The sequence below is a fragment of the Coptis chinensis genome, chromosome 1, assembly GCF_015680905.1.
Source record: "Coptis chinensis isolate HL-2020 chromosome 1, ASM1568090v1, whole genome shotgun sequence".
Lineage (NCBI taxonomy): Eukaryota > Viridiplantae > Streptophyta > Magnoliopsida > Ranunculales > Ranunculaceae > Coptis > Coptis chinensis.
In genome coordinates, this window is record NC_141456.1 from 3039060 (window position 1) to 3061206 (window position 22147).

At 37.1% G+C, this 22147-nt stretch overlaps 3 protein-coding genes across 3 annotated transcripts; 1 reads left to right on the forward strand and 2 right to left on the reverse strand.

Moving 5' to 3' along the window:
* Positions 1 to 466: 466 nt before the first annotated feature.
* Positions 467 to 14476, reverse strand: LOC147521329 (SH3 domain-containing protein). Its single transcript, XM_086558516.1, has 27 exons — positions 14346 to 14476; positions 13958 to 14218; positions 13017 to 13076; positions 12856 to 12948; positions 12163 to 12391; positions 11165 to 11268; positions 10959 to 11018; positions 10308 to 10408; positions 9604 to 9698; positions 9122 to 9142; positions 8320 to 8415; positions 8097 to 8217; positions 7793 to 7981; positions 7138 to 7325; positions 6619 to 6890; positions 5787 to 5888; positions 5403 to 5579; positions 5027 to 5215; positions 4258 to 4499; positions 4017 to 4163; positions 3656 to 3875; positions 2792 to 2920; positions 2512 to 2658; positions 1862 to 1939; positions 1584 to 1766; positions 1272 to 1331; positions 467 to 1163 (listed from the first exon to the last, which is right to left on the reverse strand). Exons 1-27 carry the CDS (start codon positions 14349 to 14351, stop codon positions 1089 to 1091), a joined length of 3645 nt encoding a protein of 1214 aa, XP_086414642.1. The 5' UTR covers positions 14352 to 14476; the 3' UTR covers positions 467 to 1088.
* A 1712-nt stretch (positions 14477 to 16188) lies between these two features.
* On the forward strand, positions 16189 to 18419 carry LOC147521330 (cytochrome P450 86B1-like). Its single transcript, XM_086557648.1, has 2 exons — positions 16189 to 17562; positions 17876 to 18419. The coding sequence occupies exons 1-2, from the start codon at positions 16303 to 16305 to the stop codon at positions 18278 to 18280; spliced, it is 1665 nt and encodes a 554-aa protein (XP_086413774.1). The 5' UTR covers positions 16189 to 16302; the 3' UTR covers positions 18281 to 18419.
* Positions 18420 to 18534: 115 nt separating this feature from the next.
* LOC147521331 (Metal-dependent phosphohydrolase) lies at positions 18535 to 21154 on the reverse strand. Its single transcript, XM_086557852.1, has 7 exons — positions 20936 to 21154; positions 20793 to 20823; positions 20247 to 20265; positions 19919 to 20016; positions 19540 to 19638; positions 19121 to 19293; positions 18535 to 18930 (listed from the first exon to the last, which is right to left on the reverse strand). The coding sequence occupies exons 1-7, from the start codon at positions 21104 to 21106 to the stop codon at positions 18844 to 18846; spliced, it is 678 nt and encodes a 225-aa protein (XP_086413978.1). The 5' UTR covers positions 21107 to 21154; the 3' UTR covers positions 18535 to 18843.
* Positions 21155 to 22147: the final 993 nt, after the last annotated feature.

Genomic DNA, 22147 nt, shown 5'->3' on the forward strand with positions numbered 1-22147 from the left:
ACTCCTCTTGTAATGACTTAAATAGCTACGAATTTCAGCTACGTTTTGGCTTTAAAAGCTTAAAAAATGAATCTTTCCCAACATACACACAGATACATACTACACGAAAATTCCATTTAATCCGATAGCCTAGAACTCAGAATAGACAACTTCCCTGAGTTCCCTCGCCCAACTCTGGAACACGTTCTTAGAATCTGGGGCCCAATCAGGGAATGGGGTACAACACAATTAGTCAAAATTCGAGTTTTTAATTTCCTGATTGTCACGTCGCTCAATTTGGACCACATTGAACTTACTGTGGGCCTCAAGAACTTGATCAGAGGAACGTCACCCCTGAAAGGCTCTGATCGATCCACGCCACTAACGCCAGTTATCCAAGCATTGACAAAATGCATCTTCGAAGCTGAGTTTTGGACTACCCAGACCACTAGCCTTAAATTTACATCAGATTATTGGTACAAATGTAGGTGTGGAACATCTTCTGTATATATTCCCATTTACTGAAAAGGATATCTAATTTCCCTTGTAAGTCGGCACAACACTTTATACAGACCAAAAGAAATCCTCTAATACTATTCTGAAACAACAATTAGAATTACATTAACTTACAAAGCCCTCAAGAATACAGAGCTTATAAACTGGCCCTCTTATAATAGAAAAAATTATATGTACTTGAGAAATGGTTAACACAATGTAATCTATTAGAGAAGGGATAGAAGAAAAGAGGAGGAAGAAGCCCAGCGTAAGGATGAAGGCAACATACAGAGCTCAATAGAAACAAGTACACTACAAAAGAGAGATGGAAACCAAGATATAAGAAAAATGGGATACAAGGTATTCCGGAGCTATGACTAATTGTAAGAAAACTGAGACCCAGGGCTGAAGAACATGAAAAGTTGAAAACCCAAGAGAACATTAGGTAGGAATAGGATTACTCTCCATCTCCCTTAAGTGGTGTGGCTCATTTCTTGGAAGGGGAGATATATAAGCATCTAAAGTGGGGTGTTATAACAAAACTGGATGTCATGACAAGAAACTGGATTGAGAGGACAAAATATTCCCTTACTGATGAACCCAATGGTTTTCAATCAAGATTGGCTCACATAGAGTACTGGCACCAACCCTACCATTTTTCCATCTCTTCCTGGTCGCTTCTTCTTCACCTAGAAATGCATTAAACAAAAATTTCTGCTGATTCAGGCGGACACAACAAATCATCAAAATCTACATAATTTTTAAAAAATTTGTGCAGAGAGGTTAGCGGTACTTACATGGAACCAACCATCCACCTCATAATCAATCTCAACTTCTTCTCCTGATGTCAAGTTTAACTGCACAAACAACAGCTTAATTAAACCCGTCTCTCTTTGGATGCACCCACCAGGAGGTAACAACCAAGTAGCAGACTTATACAACTTAAAGTGAAATGGAAGTGTCTTCTGGTGACTAAACTCAGTCTGCAATAGTTACTTCTAGTGAATTCCATTAATCATCAAATATAAGAGAAAGTTTCTTCTTTCTAGATTATCACAAGTCATGACATAGTTTCAGCACCCCACATCAAGCTTTTAACATTGTCTTACCTCATCGTCACCACCAGCAGTGAAGTCATAGAGTGCTTTCCCAAACTGGGGGTTTTCGGACGAAGGTGGCTCTTCATCATCCCGTGATCCAAAACTACGTGCTCCACTTCCAGCCATGGGGTTCTCAAAAGACTCAAATCTCTGCACTACTGATGCTTCGTACGATGGAGGTTCTTCCCGAATCTGAACAGGCTCCCTCGGTTAGAAGTGTAAATGGTTCATCTAATCAAAATACATGCTGTCACCTATTGAGAAAGGAGTAAGGCTATGAGTCTGACCGGAGAACCAACGCCCTCAAACGTTGATGAAGCACCAACAGGGTTGCTAAATCTGCTAGCAGCTGCTCCTGACCTCTCCTGCCATGGTGAATTACAGTGGTGTGATACATATCTATGATGCAAAATTTGGAAACTTGAGGTCAATTGTCAAGTGTATCTTGGAAATATTGTGTGGTTAATCAAACACATCCTAAGAGAACAATGCCCAAATTTGAAACAGGTAGGTACGTTGCCTCTCCTCTGATTCTTCTCAAGAATCGACTCAAATTACAAAGTTTCCTCATTTTACCCGTAGCTTATCAAGTGATAACTAATAATGTATGCATAAGGTGATGTGAATTAAAGGCAGAAGAAACTTTAATCAACACACCATTGATAAATTAAGGCTAATTCTAACCCTAATTTGATGGAAAAAGGGGATTTTAGTAAACCCTAAAATCTACACACTTTTAATCCGAAAATCACTAAAATCAACCAACTAAATTGTGAGACCAAAGGTCTTATGTATACAATCTCCAAAGAATTCAAATTAGAAACCAACTACTAAAATAGAACCTACTAGAATACTAACTACTAATTAAACTAAGTTACTAACTAAATAATACTAATAATAATTCCATCAGAAGGTAATAGTGTTTGCAGCTAAATACCGAGGATTGCGGAGGAGCCCCATAAGTGGATGGTTTTGAACTGAATAAGGATGGGTAGCTCATTCCACCAAAATGAGATGATATTGAAGTCTCGACCGATCCTGCTGACTCGGGTGATGATGTTCCTGATGACCTCGCATCATCTTCCTACAAAAGAAAATGGATGTATATGGTAAATGAATGTGTTTTCCAAGCAACCTGAACTAGAAGGGCAAACTCCCTAATTAAAACTGCCGTGGTGTATCTCATGCTAAGAGAAGTTTCAGACTTTTAGTCATACCTCTGCTTCTGTAGTTTCTAACAGTGTCTTTGCCCACATATCATCATAGCTAACAGATGCTCTAGAGGTAAAGTTTTCCTCCTCGACATCTGGAGCATCAGTACCAGCACCTGCAAGAAATTCATTTACCTAGCACAAAGTAAAGGTTAAATGAAAGTGTGGTCACAGATTTTCACTAGTGATGCTAATAACAAAGAAGTAAAAGAAGGATATACATGCACTTGCTCTTGGATCAACATGCTTCTTCTAAACAACACTTTTTCACGAAAAGCAAGCAAAGGTTTGCTCCAAAAAAAGGTTTATGAAAAGTTATTAGCATTCACTGTGTCAAAAACAAACACAGTATGTTCTAATGCTACCTTCTGGCAGTTCTCTTATTACTAATTACGCAAAGGATCAGAACTTTTGTCAAGAGACGATAATGGACTCTGGAGAAAATAATATTATGCGTGGTTATAGTTCCTGTGGCGCATCTACCAGACTACCAGGTAATCTAGCCAAGACTACCTCTCGATTCATTTATCCTACGAGATTATCTACATTCCTGGCACACACAAGTGATTTCAAAACTGAATGTAGTAAATAATATTATTAGAAAAAGAAAAGTTTATACTAGTATTAGCCAGACATTGAAGCCATAAGCCATTTAAGTTGTTCATTTCCTCTCGTCTATGAAGAAGTAAATTAGATCAGCTAAATTTGATATTTCATATGTACTCCAAATGTATGGTATTCCCATTGGCATTGGCATCTCATTGCATCTAGCTGCACCTATTCAGACCGGAGTATCCCGATTAAAAACAATGACAGAAAGATCTGCTTTACAATGGTTCCCCAAATGTAGTTGGGAAAAAATTTCCTTACCCTGTTCATTGCTGGTGCATTGTTTCCCCACAAACCATCATCACCTAAGTTTGCTGCCCATGCATTTACCAGGTCAGCATCAAGCTCATCCGGGTCTTTTTCCGGAGTTACATTGGATTCATAAATTAGGTCTGAAATTCCTGTAGCAACAGCAGGATCATTTAAACCTGTGGATGCACTTATATTGTGCCGGGTGCGATAGATGTCGATAAGTTTTGCACTGGTGCAAATGTCAAAAAAATAGTCAGTTGGCCAAGGAAAATAGAGAGTCGAATAACAGATAAAAGGAATACATTATATTTCTACAAAAAAGTAAGATTTTTTTTTTTTTCTATTTTACTTTTTAGGGAATATATATTACCTTGTTGGCCCAAGAGGTAGATACTTAGCTCTTGGTACATAACAAAACAATGAAACAAGATCAAGCAGCTTCTCATGTGTCTCATATAGTTTCTTAAGTTCTTCATCTGTCCACTCCTTTTTCGCATTATCATGGTTCCGCATTTCTCTGAACAAACCCAAAGAGCGAAGAACAAAAGTAAGAATGAAACTCCCATTTTAAATATAACAAAAGATAACAAAGAAAACATCTTAATTCTTACCTTATCAAGTCATCTTGTGCTGTATACATCTCATCAAGAACCTTCAACATTGGAGTTATAAGAGATCCAAGACCAGTACCACTGGCCCCTTGATCTTCTCCGTTACTGAGGTGAAATTCTGACAATTGAGATTGCATCCCTCCTTGTGCTAAAGCATGTAAAAATTCATATATCTGTAACCTAAAAGGCTCCCCCGATCTGATCGCCATGGTTGTGAGAGCTTGAGCAGCAACAATGCGCACCTAAAATTATAATTTAACACACGGACACACAATTCAGCTTTACATAACTCTCTGATATAGCGATAAGAGGGTACTGTAACCACATATAAAAAAATGTCATCCAAACTTCATATAGAGACTTTTAGAAGTAAAATGAAAAGGTGATGAATTGCCGATACACGGTATACAATACGGTGAGGATTAAGAAAGAAATAGTGAACTCTAACAGTTACAACTGTAATATGTTGTGTTTTATACTAACAGTTATACTGTGTGATGTAGAGGTTTATGACTGAGGAAAAATGCCACATCCTGTGGCTCTGATACTGATGTAAAAAATAATTTCTAAATAAACAACTGAAGTGGAAGAGAGGAAATTGACTTCGACATTTTATCTAAGGTCTTGAACAGGATTTATTTCTGTAAAACACAAACCACTGAGACTCATTCACTTATAGGATTTAAAGATTACTCAGACCCCTCATATTGTACTATGATCAAGTGAAAAACTAGCAGTTCAGAGAAAGTAACAAGGCACATAGTCACACCTCCCAGCTTCCACTGAAAGCACATCTTTGGAGGCGCGTCAAAGCACCAGCTAAAGTAGGGTTCCTAGAGCTTGCAGCCGCAACCATCTTATCTGCATCTAACATCATCAATGCAGTACCCGGAGGAGTTGCAGATTCCCAGGCATATTCAGATGCGGCATAATTTGCATTTTCTCCAAGGAACCAAACCTGCAAGCAGAAGTAGTTATCACTTGAGCTCTTAATTAGAAGAGTATTAAGGCATGCATAAGAAGCTCCACCAGCTCACCCAAAAACACATTAGCAATATCCTGAGAATTGCATGCACTGGCAAGCCTCATATGCATTCCAAAACAGCTCTTCATTATACAAGAATGTAGTAAAATATCATTCTTACCGCTGCCTGCACTAGTCTCTGTAATGCAAGAGCTGACTTTGGATCAATTGCAGAAACCCTATCTACAGATGTTAATCCCGACATTGACCCAGGTTGGGGCGGTGGTAAATCAAGAACTATTGTCACTGCTTCCAAAGCTGTGTGTTTCCCATCTGGTCCAGCTCCAACAAGGCATGTCTGAAGGTTTACAAAAGACCAAAATCAATTACAAACTTACAAATGGATGATCTGGTTCTTTGTAAAGTAGAGGAGCATGCATCTTACAACTTTATAAAAGTAGAAAATTAATCTCAGAACTACCAATAAAATCAACAAAACACACAATTCTCCATATGTCAAAGAATAAAAAGTGGTTTGCTTGGATTTGAAGCGAGTATAACCTACTTTCCATAGTAGCTGCAACACATCTGCGTCAATCTTTCCAGGAACTTTAGTTGCAAAAATTCTTGCGATTTCAAGAAGAGTGACAGCCATACCTGGAGTTGCCTAATAAACCATGGACAGAACAATATTTACTACTCAAAAAATTTAACACAAGTAAAAACACACGAAATAAAACCACCTAAAAAATATTTATGTAAATCTTTTCAGACCTACAGTTAAAAAACTACTGTGAGCAAGATCTCTCTGATACAGGACCCCCATATAAAATTGAATACATTTCCTACAGATTGTAGCAATATACCCTTTTACATAAAGGATTTTTTTACAAATAACCATAGTAGTTAAAACTCCTTTGCAATGACACAATTGAAATTAAGTAACTTCCTCGTCAACTTGAACAGTTTAGGCTCCTTTTGATTTCAAGCAACCATTATTACAAGCGTCACTTAAGAACTAGACAAAGTGATTGACAGAAATTAAGGTTCACCCAGCAGGACCAACAAGATGAAAAACTCGAGCAAAATTGAAAGTAAGGTGAATCACCTCGTAACACAATGGTAGAAAAAATAATGGCTTCAAATGACAGTGGTTGTTAATGTCTATTTTGTCTTAATATATGAACATAGGTTTATACGAGATAAATTAAAAAGAAAGTTATGAGACTAAATAATAAAAAGCAAACAGATTAACAGAATCAGATATGAAAAGGATCCTGTATATAGAGAAAATGTATTGAATGAAGGCATGTCAAAAAAAAACATGCACATAAACTGCAACCTAGGACACCAATGCGAATAGATACAAATAAACTGTTCAGCTAAAAGTTGTGTACCTTAAACCGAGCATGCAAAGTGAGCAAAATATCATTTAGTAGTGTTGAAGGCCAAGCTGGATCAGACAGCTCAGATGCGATTATGGATCCCAATTCATTGAAAGATTCATATGAACTTTGCATCCAGATCAAAGCCTTAATTACCATTGCTCGAACATAAACACATTCACAAGCTACTGTTGTTCGCACTACTTCCATTAACGAAGCTAATAAACTTGCAATTGTATCTTTGCCTCCCATTCCATTAGATAACAAAGACCCCTTTCGCGTAACTAAAACATAAATAAAGATGTCAATCATGTGATACACACAACCAATCATCAAGGTAATATACATTTAGAACCATATACATTCATCATCAGGATAAAGAACCACCAACATAAAAATTCTAACTTTTTGCAACACATTCTAGCACTTTTTAAAAGCACAACATTAGATTTCAAATATTCAAGACAAGTCTACAAAATAACTGATATAGGGTATTGAGTGGCAAACCAGTAAACCAAAAGGACAAACTACCTTCGGAACTTTCATTTAAATCCTGATCTATTGACTCCATAGTCTCGGAGTATGCATGTAGTGGTGCTCCTTCGTCAATATCCACGCCTAATGCAAAAGCGGCAGCTCTACTTTTCCCTATTTCCTGCACAACTCTTGCTGCTGCATGTAGTGCAGGCCTCGAGAAACTTCTAAAAGAACTCTCCAGCCTAAACATATGTAAAAAAGAAAAAAATTATATTTAAGTCGCAACTTCTAAGATTCTAAAAGTACCCTAAAGAGTTGATGAACTATAAAGTATGGAAATAGAGCATGCTCTAGTGTCATTGGTAGTGGTGGCCAAAGCAATGAGAAAGATGTAAGAGTCCAGCCTTATTCAATTTTTTGAAAGTTTCCATTGAATTGGTTTGGAAAAAACCAAACATCTGCTGATACTTCTCTTTTGCAAGTTGAACTTGTATAAAAACACATAAGATGAAGCAATAAGTGTTTAAGTAAGAAGGTACAAAAAATGCATTCTACATTGGTTGTCGTCCAAGGATTAAATATCAGCGTAGCTTCTCGACGTCAGTCATGTGAATAATGTATCACATATTTGTCAGAGGACAAGTTGCAAAGTAGGTATTGGCATATTTCACACTCTAAGAAAAAGACAATGTACAGGGAATTCATGAACCTTCTCATTATAAGTTTGACAAGAGGCTGTGGACGCCTTGTCTTGTGAGAAGGTTTATCTTTTGCACTTTTGGGGGGAAGACCGTCTTTTGATTCATCATTAGAATCTTTCAATAAAACAGAGGGTGCTTCCGGTAACTTGAGAATTTCTGTTGCCAAACGGTACCAACCAGCAGCTCTCTCTTCAGTCCTACAATAAGTACAAGGGAAACAGTTGAAGTATGTGAATGCAAACTAAAGATAAAAAAAAAAAAAAAAAAAAAAAAACTTGATACAGAATAGCGACGAGTGAGGGGAAGGAAAACCTTTCTGTATTATCAAATTTGCCCAGTACACACAGAATTGCCTCAAAACAAACTCTTTCACTAGGATCCAGCAGAAGTTGATAAAGAACAGAACTGAACTGAGATTTAATGTCTGGGCGCTCTGTACATACGATCGTGTCAGTCATATCAATCATCACACAAACAAAAGACATGTAAAGGTGGAAACAATAACAAGTTAAGAAGTTAAAAAGAATGTTTTTACCATCTAAAGCACGAGCTCTAGATATAGTGTGGCATAATCTAGCGAGTGAGACCCTTGCAAGAACATCATGTAGATGGAGGACATCCTGCAAAGCACCTGAACCAGAAAAACATTCATCTAAGTTCAATTCCAACGAACACAAAAGACACAAATGGGTTGAATATTTCAGAGTAAAACATAATAACAAATAGAAAAACGAAGCTGAACTCTGAGAAGCATATGAAAAGATAAGTCAAAGCAATTGATTCTTCAAAAACCCCAGTCTTCAGTAAGGAAAAGGCTTCTAAAATCTGTATATTTTAACAAAGAAATCCTAAGACGGCTGTTTGGAACTTAGGTAAAGAATGAGGAAAAATAAGTAAATATATTGAAAAAAAAAATCATTGTCGACTTTCTGGTGTCATTTTTTCCTTCTGTCAAGAGATGATCATAGTATCAAGAGATGGATTAAAGTATCTCACCATAAAAGGTAAAGTACCAAGCAATAAAGTTTAAACAGATATCAATACATATCGGTATGGGTGTGGCACTATTCGTACTGATAATTATAGTTGACTTTAAACAATCAATTCAGTATACTGTGTTCGGCATTCGACAAATTTATACACATGTACATTCTTTGAGGACTTCAGAGTCTTCAAGCCCAATATATATTGTAGTCAATTTGAGAGACAAGCAGGATATGCATTTTTACAGGAAGAGCATAACCGCAGAGCTAGAAATGCCAAATAACTAGGAAAACAAAGACAATGTTCCAAATTCAAAGGACATGACAGATAATTAACACAAAGACTGCATTTACCTCCAGGAAGCACAAGCTTTCCTGCAAAAACAATAAGGAAATGGAGATGTATTAGTCCCAAGCTTTAAACAACAGAAACATGCATACAAACACAAATATAGTATCTTTCATGGTATCTTTGTTATTTACAAAGTGATTATCCTAACTACCTTCAGGTGTTCTTCTTATGCTCTTTTTTTTTCTATTTTTTCCTCTTTCCCTCTTTTATCATGTTTTCATTTGTGTTATCAATTTGTGTGACTGAACAACACATCTATGTTGGATTTTAATGCAATCATCAGTTGAAACTTCAAAAACCACATTCCAACTGTGTAAAGTATGTTTAACTGTGTGCATATTCTTGATATAAGTTCAAACTATGTCCATTTGTGGGTGAGCAGCATGTAGAAGTGTGTTTCGTGATTTCTTCAGATGATTGGAAATAATGATATCGAAAGGCAAAACAACATAAAAGGCTGAACATGTTGAATCATTTAACATACCCAAGGCCATAGCAACAGAATACGGGTCTCTAGTAGCTAGCTCTGAAATGATTGCCAGAGAATGCCTCACAGCAACTGGATCAGCAAATGAAACCCTAAAGTGGCAAACAATGTCACATGACAATTTCCTCATACCAACTCATATACAATTGAATATCAAACAACACTATCAATGACCCAGATGTCAGTAGATAAAGTCAAAAAAACTAAAATAAACTGAAAAAGTCAACCACCCCCCAACATTAAGAGAATCATAAAAGAGAGAGAGAGAGAGGAGATCTACCAATCTACCCTTTCAAAAAGCCAAGAAGACAAAATTTGAAAAACTCTGTATGAACTTATAGCATTTTAGAAATCTAATAGTTAACACCAAAAGGTGGTCCAAATTTTTAGAACCAAAACTTTAATACATCATAAGAACCATCAGCACTGTCATTTTGTTATCAGTTTCTGCCATCACATGATTAAGACCCAGTTTTGCCTTATCTGCATCTTCACTTTCTTGTACATTAAGTCCACTTAAAAGCTAAGCAGTTAAATCGGAGATAGATCCCCCGATTAATCACCGATAAGTCGCTACCTAACTGACCCGCTTTGCCAATTAATTCCCAAATTAAATTCCCGATGTAGATTAATCTCGGACAGCCTTCTGAAAGAAATTACTTGGGATCTTTGGAACAAAAGAGAGAGAGCCAACTACTTACCCTTGTACAGAACGGTGAAGGAATGCTGGGTTCCCTGGATCCAAAGGGAGTCTTCTTAAAGCACTAAGAGCAGCATATTGGAGGTTGCTCCTCATGATAGACTGCACAAGTTTAAGAGCAATTATTAATACAGCCCCTGAATGTATGACTACTAAAGTTACTTACAACTTTAAATCAATAGATCTGATTTATTCATGTCCGGATTCTTGAACACAAAGAGGTATAAGGGTGTAAGTTCAAAACAGGTACATAGATATAAAATAATAAAATAAGTAAAGAGTAACTGTTGAGGCATTATTTATAAGACACAATGCTCCATGATAAGCATTACAGACATTATACAGGAGAATATGTGGAGGGAAGAAAGGCCACATCACATAAGATTAATCATATAAAATACAAAAAATGAGATCAGACACCTAATCATATGGACAATATTGTTGCACACTATCGTGAGAGATTCAGAAAATGCTGAGCATCTCACAAGCAAAGTATCAAAATATGCTAACTTGAAAGCACAGAAACAGCATAGCACAGAAAATACTTATGTTATAACATAGATCGCAAAGCAAAGTAGCAACATAAAACAAGCAGAAGAATCCGAGGTCCCTAGCTTATGCATTGAATTTAGTACAAATTTAGCCATATTACCTCCTTATCACCGCCTTTAGTGCCAAACACGCCTTTCCTACGTTTTTTTGTATCCGCTACCTGCAATTCAAATGGAGAAGGATCATGACTCTAGTGGTCTACTATAGAGAGGATTAACTCCAAGTATGAACAAGAAAAAGAGCTGTGAGGTAAATTTGAAGACTTCCAGAAAATATGTAGCAATTCTATATGAATATAGGTTGAACCTTATCAAGAATGCCGAATACGATTTCATACAATTTCGTATTCTCAGAGTTGCTTGACGGAGCAGAAGTCAGGGCCTTCAAAGCTGCAATTCTTCGTGCGTGAACTTCACAAATCAATGAAATAGAGTCAAAGACAATGTTAACTAAAATAAACTGCTTAAAGTAGAAAAAAACAAATTCCACCTTTTTACATGAAGCAAGAATTCTAATATCATAGTTAGCCACTGGAATCGATTTCAGAGAACCTCAAGCATGCACCTAATGTGCTAGGATAGGTTAGGCATCAAAGGTAGAAAAACAAGGCATGTCCTTTAGGTGTTGTATCCATTTCTTTCATTTATTTTCATGGATAGTAATGATAGTCTAACCAAACATCACCTCAAGCATATACCATATATCCAAACTCATGCATTTGGGGTAAAAAATAGCCATCTTTTGTCTGTACTTTGTTGTGCATCTTTGAATTGGGATTTTACAATATCATCTTAAGAGTTAAAAAAAGGATTAGATTTTTGTCCCTTGTGTATGTCAGATGGCGAGTTTTTATCCACCTTCTGGTGTACTCTACTTTTTTGTCGAGGATAAAGTGCCTTTATCTGTATGCTTCTAACTTACTTGGAGTCATTCAGTTGTTCCTAGCTCGAGTAAGGATGTTTCATCAATAGGACATTGTCTATGGAGTTTAGTGCCACTAGCCGCTCTGTAGGGAATCTAATTGGAAAGGATAAGGTTCCTCCTCAGGGGCACGGTAGCACATTTCCAATAGAAGACCTAGGTGACTAGAGGTGTCTTTCGTTTCGGACCAAACAGAGGAAGGACATTTTTTTTGCTCTTTTTTCTTTTCCTCATTATATTAGTAATAATAATGTAACTGAGTTATTCAGTGCCAGTGCATTGTGAATCACTCCCTTTCAAGTAGATGGACAACCCAAGAAAACGGAAAGAAGAGAAAATTTTAACAACACCAGTAAGAGTGTCAAGTACAGGAAACCACTTACATTCAATATCAGCATTGGAGGCCTCTGTTGTAAGCTGATTTATTATTCGAGGGACAACATCAGCCCTTGTTACACCTCCAACAGCATCAATATCTGCCAGAGCATCCCAATTCGGTGTAGGGATCCCACCACCTGGACTTAAACCCTGAGCACCTGTGTCTGACAAAATTCTAGCCAAGTAGTAGTAAACGTAGCGCAGAACATTCCTATCCTCACATTGTTGATCAAGCTGCAGGAAACAACATAGTTTATTAGTACACCAAACTCTATAGCACAACATGCTAGTTTCTAAACTTGATAATCTCACCAATACGCAGTTGTAGATCGATCTAAGTTTTGAACACAGTATAAATGAAAAAAAAGAGAAGATATACAGAAATATTAAAATCAGTTGCACGAACAAGGACCCAAAAATCAAGTCTCAACAAAAGTAAATTGCAAAAGCAATTACAAAGACTCGACTATCAGGAAAGATCTTGATATGCATAGTAAAAGATATTCAAACACTGACAAGTAAAGCAAATGAAAAAGGAAATTGATCTTAATCAATTATAAGGAGATCTATGACAAGTATAGCCACACATACTGAATCGTATTAGCAGTTAATCCCTGATCAGAAGTCTATGTAAACCCACATACAAAAACAAACATAGCATCAAACAAATAGAATACAATGGGTTGATAAAAGCGTACCATGAGCAGAGAGGGTGCTACAGACGGATCAACAGAATTATAAACAGCAAGTTTAGGAAACACATGATTCACTAACTGCTTCTGGGAGCTTTTCTGCAGAGAAATGACTAGGCATGGTTAACAAATGAATAAAAAACACATCAAAACATGACAAAAGATACCTGATCGGATGTAGCAGCTAGTTCATGAATACTCCTAGCAAGCTGTCCATACGAAACTGGCTGTAGAAAAGGAACAAGACATTAACAAAAGTAAACAGTCTTAATATTTAGTAGTAAGTGCCTTCTAGCTTAGTTGGTAAAACCTTTGGGTGATGATACCAGAGGTCTGGGGTTCGAACCCCTCTACACACTAATGAGTTACTGATCTCTTTAAAAACAGGCTTGCCTACACATTTTGTAAGTGCCTTCTAACTTAGTTGGTAAAACCTTTGGGTGATGATGATACCCCTACACACTAATGAGGTCTCTTTAAAAAACAGGTTCGAACCCCTTGGTAAAACACACTAATGAGTTTCAACCCCTGATCTCTTTTAAAAACAGGTTTGCCTACATATTTTGTAAGTGCCTTCTAGCTTAGTTGGTAAAACCTTTGGGTGATGATACTAGAGGTCTGGGGTTCGAACCCCTCTACACACTAATGAGTTACTGATCTCTTTAAAAACAGGCTTGCCTACACATTTTATAAGTGTCTTCTAGCTTAGTTGGTAAAACCTTTGGGTGATGATACCAGAGGTCTGGGGTTCGAACCCAGCTACACACTAATGAGTTACTGATCTCTTTAAAAACAGGCTTGCCTAGCTTAGCTGGTACAAAGTTTTGGTGATGATACCAGAGGTCTGGGGTTCGAACCCAGCTACACACTAATGAGTTACTGATCTCTTTAAAAACAGGCTTGCCTACACATTTTGTAAGTACCTTCTAGCTTAGTTGGTAAAACCTTTAGGTGATGATACCATAGGTCTGGAGTTCGAACCCCGCTACACACAATTGAGTTACTGATATCTTTAAAAACAGGCTTCCCACACATTTTTGCCAACCAAAAAAAAATATTTAATAGTACTAGACATATATATATATATATATATATATATATATATATACTTCTTCCTATGTCTCTGTGTCATGATATTAGTTCTAACAGGATTCAATGCTTTCGCGACAGCTATAGTGTCACTTTGTATCTGCATTAAAGTGCCTTTCTTGGACTTCTTATCAGTTGTTTGTACTGGCTGCTTCTGCACTGGTTTCCCAAGTGTAGAAGAAGGAGACATTGCCGACGTAGATGATAATGATGATGATGATGCCGGTGCTGTTGTAGGATCTGACGTAATGAGATCCATCAATGTTGTCCCTGATGAATCCTGTTCCACACTCAATCCAAACTCACAATTATATTAGTTTAACAATTACTATCAAATAAATTCAATTACAAACAACAATTGATTCCAATATATGCAACGGGAAATGTATGAATGATGTTGGTCTTACCGTCATGGTGATGATGATGATGATGACGACGACCTACAGGGCTATAGAGATTGGATCGAAAAATTGATCGTCCTGCTTTTGCATTTTTTGTTTTTTTTTTTTTTGCTTTTCCAGTGTTTGATGCCCGATTATATTTCTACACATAATATGCCGATATTTGTATGCTTAGGTTTCGTGAAATATCAGTGTCCATAACTCCATATAGGGGAAACAGTAACCATATTCTCATTCACTAGATCACCATCTAATAGCATTCCCAATGCAAGCCACTATTATTCATCTATTTCTTCTCTTTTCCACCGTTTTGGTTAAAATGTGAGGTTGTCCAATGCAATAAAAAAAAACACTAAACCAACTCACAATTAAAAAACCCAAACTTTTATATATATCTAAAAAAACAAATAAAACTCATCTACCAAATAACAAAATCACTCACAATCCCTTGAACCCAAAATGTCTTATTAAACTCTTTAAACATAATAAACTTACCCCCACTCCCAAAAGGAAAACAATAAAACCCACTCCCACTCGTTACAAACAATAAAAAAAAACAAAAAACAAAAAACACTAAACACTAAACCAACTCATAATTAAAATATCCAAACTTTTATTTATATTTAAAAAAACAAATAAAACTCTTATGCCAAATAACAAAATCATTCACAATCTCCGAGAACCTAACTCCTTATTAAACTCTTTGGCAATACTTACCCTCACTTATTACAAACAATTAAAAAAAACAAATAACATTAAACCAACTCACAATTAAAAAACCCAAACTTTTATCTATATCTAAAAAAACAAATAAAACTTTTTTGTCAAATAACAAAATCACTTTACTCACTCTCTCTTGGATTATATTGAATAACACAAATTAAAAAAAAAAAAAAATCGATAACATTAACGCATATAGGGCCACATTCTATTGCCTTGCTTTAGGCCACCAAAATGTCAGGGCCGGCACTAATCGAAAGCTGTATTTTTGTGATGCCCGGACCAAACTAACTGAGCGCACACATAGCATAGACACATGCCAGTTAGCTAGTTCTCTTTAAAGTAGCTAGATGGTTTGGTGAACAATAGCTATTTCCGATTATATCTCTATCCAGTTTCGATTGATTATTACGGTCATATTAGCAATGAGGTTTGTAATAAAATACGTGAGAGAGGAATAAAATGGTTGAAAATTAGCTTTTTGTGCTGTCCGGCCCAAACCAACTGACCGCACGGTATAGACACGTGCCAATTAACTAGTCAGTTGTAGTTACTGTTCAGACAGAATGATGACTTAAGACTTGGTCCATGTATTTATTAAGACTATTTAACCGTTTCTTAGTTTTTGCTAATTTAATATAAAGTTGTTGAACCAAGATATTAACCAACAACTTTGTAAACTACCATTGTCGGACAGTGATACGATGGTGGCTTGACTCATCTGGACATTCTGCAGTCTATGCTGCAAGTCTGCAACTACCCGTCTTATTTATTCATCAAAATGGCAACTACGCGTAGCTAATGGCAATAGAAGAAACTTAAGGAATACGTTCTTCATATTTCATATCGTTACTTAATTAATTGATTGTCCCTTGGGCTAATGTGGTGCGTGCTGTTGAAAAGTTGGTGTATCGGTCACACCCAACCCCAACTCCCAAACTTTCAGGCATGTCAAAGACTTGAAAAACTTGCACTTTGATACTTCAATGTCTGCCATTCTCGACTTAATAATGTGCAAGTGGAATTTCCTAAAAAAGTAAAAACCAGAATTCCAAGTAAACCTCAATGCAAGATTTTGCTCACAAGACCAAATTTCAGCTCACCAAATCAAACCGCTAGAGAATAATCATGCACGCAATAAACACAACCACAACTCTTATAACACATGAGCAACACCACTACCAACTAATAACAATAGCATGCACTCGCTATAGTACTTATTCTCATAACACACCACTCCCATATGACCAACATGATGAACCTATACAACCAAACTTCCATCTCCTCCGGCCAGTTCAGTAGAGATGGTATCTTCAGTTCTTGGCGAATAATGCTCATGTCGGAGATTCAGTCCTTCGAGGTTGTCCTCGCGGTCATCATTTTTGTAGCTATACACTCTTTAAGGCAAAAGAAGCATCACGGCCTACCGTTATGGCCACTAGTTGGAATGTTGCCTTCTTTATTCATTGGCGTTCAAACTGGAATCTATGAGTGGGTCACCAGTCTACTCCACCGTCAAAATGGCACTTTTTTGTTCAAGGGTCCTTCATTTAGTAATCTCAATTGTGTCCTTACTTCTGATCCCCGGAACTTGGAGTACCTTCTTAAGACCAAATTTTCGAATTTCCCCAAGGGTGAATATTTTCGTAACACTGTTAGAGACCTCCTAGGCGATGGTATCTTTAGTGCCGATGATGAGACTTGGCGCCGCCAAAGGAAGACAGCTAGTGTCGAGTTCCATTCGTCTGAGTTCCGTAACATGACTGCAGAGTCGTTGATTGAGCTTGTGCACTGTCGTTTGTTGCCTGTCTTGGAGGACTCAATCGAACAGTCTACGTCAATTGACTTGCAAGATGTGCTTCTAAGGCTAACATTTGATAATGTATGCATGATAGCGTTTGGGGTAGACCCTGGCTGTCTTAGCCCAGGTTTGCCTAAGATACCATTTGCTCAAGCCTTCGAAGAAGCAACAGAGGTGACAGTGTTACGCTTCTTCATACCAACTTTTATTTGGAAGGCAATGAGGTATCTCAACGTGGGTATTGAGAGAAAGCTCAAGTATTCAATAACGCAAGTACACGAGTTCGCAAACCAGGTAATTACGACAAGGAAAAAAGAGCTTTCGTTAGAGTTACATGACAAGAAATTAAAATCAGATCTCTTAACGATCTTCATGAGATTGAAAGATGAAGAAGGGAAACCATTTTCTGATACGTTCTTGCGAGACATTTGTGTAAACTTCATCCTTGCAGGAAGAGATACTTCATCAGTAGCATTAAGTTGGTTCTTCTGGTTGCTTGAAAAACATCCTGAAGTTGAAAAGCAGATACTAGAAGAGATCCAGAACATACTTTGCCAAAGGGACACTGATATGGAGGACTTGGCAGATATTAAAGGTCCTTTAGTATTCAAGCCACATGAGGTGAAAAAAATGGATTACTTGCAAGCAGCTCTATCAGAAGCTCTAAGGTTGTATCCTTCAGTACCTCTTGACCACAAGGAGGTAATGTTTCTAAAACTTGTCAACCAATATTCATCTGTATATAAGCATATTATTTATAGGTATCATGCATTATCTGTATGCCTTGTCCAAGAAAATTATCTCTGTTATTAGTAGAATTGAAGCAGGGGATTCTGTTTTTTATGCTACCTTTTATTTTTCTCCTAACGTTTACTTAAGTCCAGCAGAAGTTAACGATTTTGAACAGTTCTGCACATCTTTTCCCTGTCATCCTAGGATTAATCAAGTACATAAACTGCAGAAATTGTTCTTAAGAAAAATAATGAAGCGTGTCCTATGCATATTACATTTGCAGGTTCTCGAAGATGATGTGTTCCCTGATGGTACAATACTTAAGAAAGGAACTAAGGTGATCTATGCAATATACGCAATGGGAAGAACAGACACCATATGGGGAAAAGATTGCAGAGAATATAAGCCAGAGAGGTGGTTAAGAGACAGAAGGTTCATGAGTGAGTCTGCGTACAAGTTTACAGCATTCAATGGAGGTCCAAGACTGTGTTTAGGGAAAGACTTTGCTTATTATCAAATGAAGTTTGTGGCAGCCTCAATCATTTATCGCTATCGGGTGAAGGTTGATAAGAACCATGTGGTAGTGCCCAAGTTGGCATTGACCATGTACATGAAGAATGGATTGAAAGTGACACTGAAAAGGAAAGATGAATCTGAGCTTCATAATCATATATCGCTTCTATCTTAGTGCTAATTAGGTCAAAGTTGATACTTTTTGTCAACTTCTTTTTATTGTTCTCAATTTTCTGATGGATTACATTGTAAGAAAAAGTACAGGCAAAACAGGAATGAAAAACTAAGAGGTGTGCTTGTTTTACACGTCGCTATATGTATGTCGAAGATGATAGCTGTAGTAATGGCAATGATACTACGAAGGCCGCCTGTCTAATAACATAGTGAGAAGAGTGCTTATATTCATGTCATGGCATTGAGATTTGTCAATTATGGCAAAAGGAGTGAGAATTACTCGGTGCAAAGATTTACATAAGTTTGCAACTTGCCGTTACATTTTTATTTCATAATACAACAGTGGGAAAATATAAGAAAAGGTGAAACCAGGGAAATATTATAAAACCCTGTATATAAAAGGAGTCACTCATACATTGAAACTCTGAAGCAGAATGTTGATACTTTCACGAAAGGTTTGCTGTATTGGCGGGTGACAACATCATAAAAACATAAGTTCATCAGTTCAGGGTAATGCTGCTATGATTCTGGGAAGAACACGAAACTCAAGCTGAAGTTTATTTTTCAGGCTCTTCCATCCCACTCTTTGTAAAACTCTTCCAAGAACTCCTCCATAAACTTGTGCCTCTTCTCAGCTCTTCTTTGGCCAGCCTGAAATTGTCATAATGCCAAAACAAGATATTAAGTAAAGGAAAATATGGTTTCTATTAGATCTTTTTGCTGTCTTACTACACGCTGTTAAAGAACTGTGTTATAGAACAGATTTATAGAGATGAACATGTTGCACATAACAATAAAGAAGTAGTCAGTCAGGAATAGTGGGTTGTGCTTAAAGCTTCACCTTTGTCTTCATTAAATCCTTAAGCTTGAGAAGCTTTTCATGAAAATGATTCAGTGTGGTCTGCTCATCTTTCTTCATATATTCTTCCTTCGATAGATCTAATCGGGGCTCTATCTTAGGGTCATGCAGTACTCTGTTCCTACTTCCACCAAAAGTAAAGCAACGGGCAATTCCTGAATCAAGTATAGTAATATTGTGAATGAACAGAAATAGTTCCATGTCAAGAAGTAGACAAATAGATCCACCACTCCAATTTTTTAGGTCAGAACTAAAGAGTCAAGAACACAGCAATATATTTGTTAACAAAAAAAATTAATGCAACATTTAACCACCTACCAAGAAGGACCTGGAACAATATTACAAAACAAAAGAAATAGTTCAGTCCATTTACATCAGAGCTCATATATATGTAAAATTACCAATAGCACCAATTGCATCCAGTCGATCAGCATCTTGCACAACCCCAAACTCAAGAGAAGATTCTTTGTTTACTTTCTGCGTGACTTCCTCTTTAAATCCTGAAAATTAAACGGTTCTATGTCATAAAACAAAGAACCAAGTACATCTTCAGACAAAGCTGGTTCTATATCATCTAACTTAATTTTCTTTTTCATTTTCATCTTTAGGTGAAACGCGAAACAAGTACATGAAGGATTTATTATTATGGAAGAATGGTATGACCAAGTTATCAAAACTTTAGGTTGAAATGTGACATTATATTTTCAGCTTGAATATGATGCTATGCAGGAGTGAAGGACACAAGTTCAATCTCAGAATGCCCTAATGAAAGAAACATACCCATTCCTTTTATAATACCAAGTATTTTCATCCGTTTACTCTCTTCTATGTGCTCCTCCTCAAGAAATCTCTCGACAATAGTTTCCTCAGAAGGGTCTCTACACACCCAAATGGACAGCACAATGTCATGATTATGAGTCCCATGGAATAAACAAAAGACAGAAAACCAAGCATAATTTTGGATAAAGATTACCACTCTCATGTGATACAGATAGTCACAATGAATTAACAGGAAACATAAAAAATAAAATCCATTCCTGTAATGGAATGTATATTCAAAGCAAAGTGACTCCAAAAAGAGCAAGAATAAATAACTAAATATACGCACCTCACGTACTTGTAATCTCCTGCAACAAAGTGAAAAACAAGTAATTAGTAATACGATGCTAGATTTTTTATTTTTTTGATTTATTTTTTTAGCAAGCCTGTTTTAAATGAGATCAGTAACTCTTTTAGACCCACACCGGTTACATTGAAGGACCCTAAGCCCGAAGGCTCATCAACCCCGAAGGGTCTCGCCGATGCGCCATTTTGAGTAGACCCAACCGCCTCCACCTTGTCCATGAAGACTTGCTTTTGCTCCTCGAAATAAATCCCGACCAACACTTGGTGAGATTCGAACTTGCAACCTCTCCCATGAGGAGAGGGGTACACAACCAATTGAGCTAGAAGCTCTTGTGTATTAATACGATGCTAGATGTGTACATTTCGAAATTTATCAATCAAACTGAAAGGCATTTGATATAAATCACCAAAATCAGCTCAATTAGTGTGTCCTAAAGGTTGGATTAATTGGGATAGTCTAATATAAGAAACATTAATGTATCAATATGATCTTGAAACTACATAAAGAAAAAAGACAAATTTAATGCACCTATGTCATGGAGAAGTGCAGCAAGCTCCACCTGACCAACAAAAGAAAACTTGTAAAGTTAAACACATAAACAAGGACACACATATTTGCATTTATTTTCAAGAGAAACATAGACAAGTAGAGAAGAGACTATAGATACTTACGATTTCCATGGTTTGTGGAGAAGAAGTGAGGCCTTCCTCATGAGCTAAAGAGAGAGCAAGAGCTCTAACTCTAAAAGCATGTGCAGCATCATGTGAACCATCGTTCCCCTTCATAGCTGATACCACCAACTCCTCTGCTTTCATCACTATTTCACTCTTGCTCTCTCCCATCTCTCTCTCTCTCTCTCTCTCTCTTCAACAGTGAACTTTCAATGAGTCAGTAAAGTACGCTGAAGACCGAAATTCATAATTGAAGGCAGCGCCGCTCATTTGCGAGTGGGCATTGATTCAAGACCCAACTGAACCAGGCCCAAAAAACTAGTCCAATTATCACGGGCCTAATATGTCAGGCTAAATTAAATTCCGAATCCTGAAATCTCAGATATTCTTAGTAAAACCGCATGCAGTAGCGATTCCGAGAGAGGAGCCGGAGATTGAGAGGAGAGAGGAGGAGATTGAGAGGAGATTGAGAGGGAGAGATTGAGAGGAGAGGGGATGAATAGGAGAAGATGAGGGACGCATTTAAACCAACCAAGTAACATTTTGGGCCACCTTACCCCCCCTCTCCCAAAATGTTCGCTCCGCTCACGGACTAGTAGTTTAGTATGAGTAATACTACACTGACACACAGGAAAAATGACACAGTGACGTGGCATGGTGCAACGTCAATGTTGCAGTGGTGAAAATAATAGTTAAAAATCTTTTTTCTCTCACTCAAAACAATTATCATCTTTTCATTCTTATTTTGTCATTCTCATTTTTTTTTTCATAGTAAACCATCAATTCTATTGATTTTTCTGTTTTTTCATAATGCAACATTGATGTTGCAGTGGTTTTTATGGTGCAATATTGACGTTGCAGTAGTTTTCATAGTACAACATTGATGTTGCAGTGATATTTCTTTGTACAACATTGACGTTGCAGTGGTTTTCATAGTACAACATTGATGTTGCAGTGATATTTTTTTGTGCAACATTGACGTTGTAGTGGTTTTCATGGTGCAACATTAATGTTGCAGTGGTGGTTTTTTATATTGCAACATTGATATTGTAGTGCCACGTCACTGTGTTGGTCAACTGTGTCAAATTCTCTGTGTCAGTGTAGAATACTGCATAGGCAGTGGGACGTGAGCGGAGAATTAGAAGGGCGTGGAGAGTGGAGAGTGGAGAGTAGAGAGGGGAGAAGAAGATATTGAAAAGTGGAGAGGGAGAG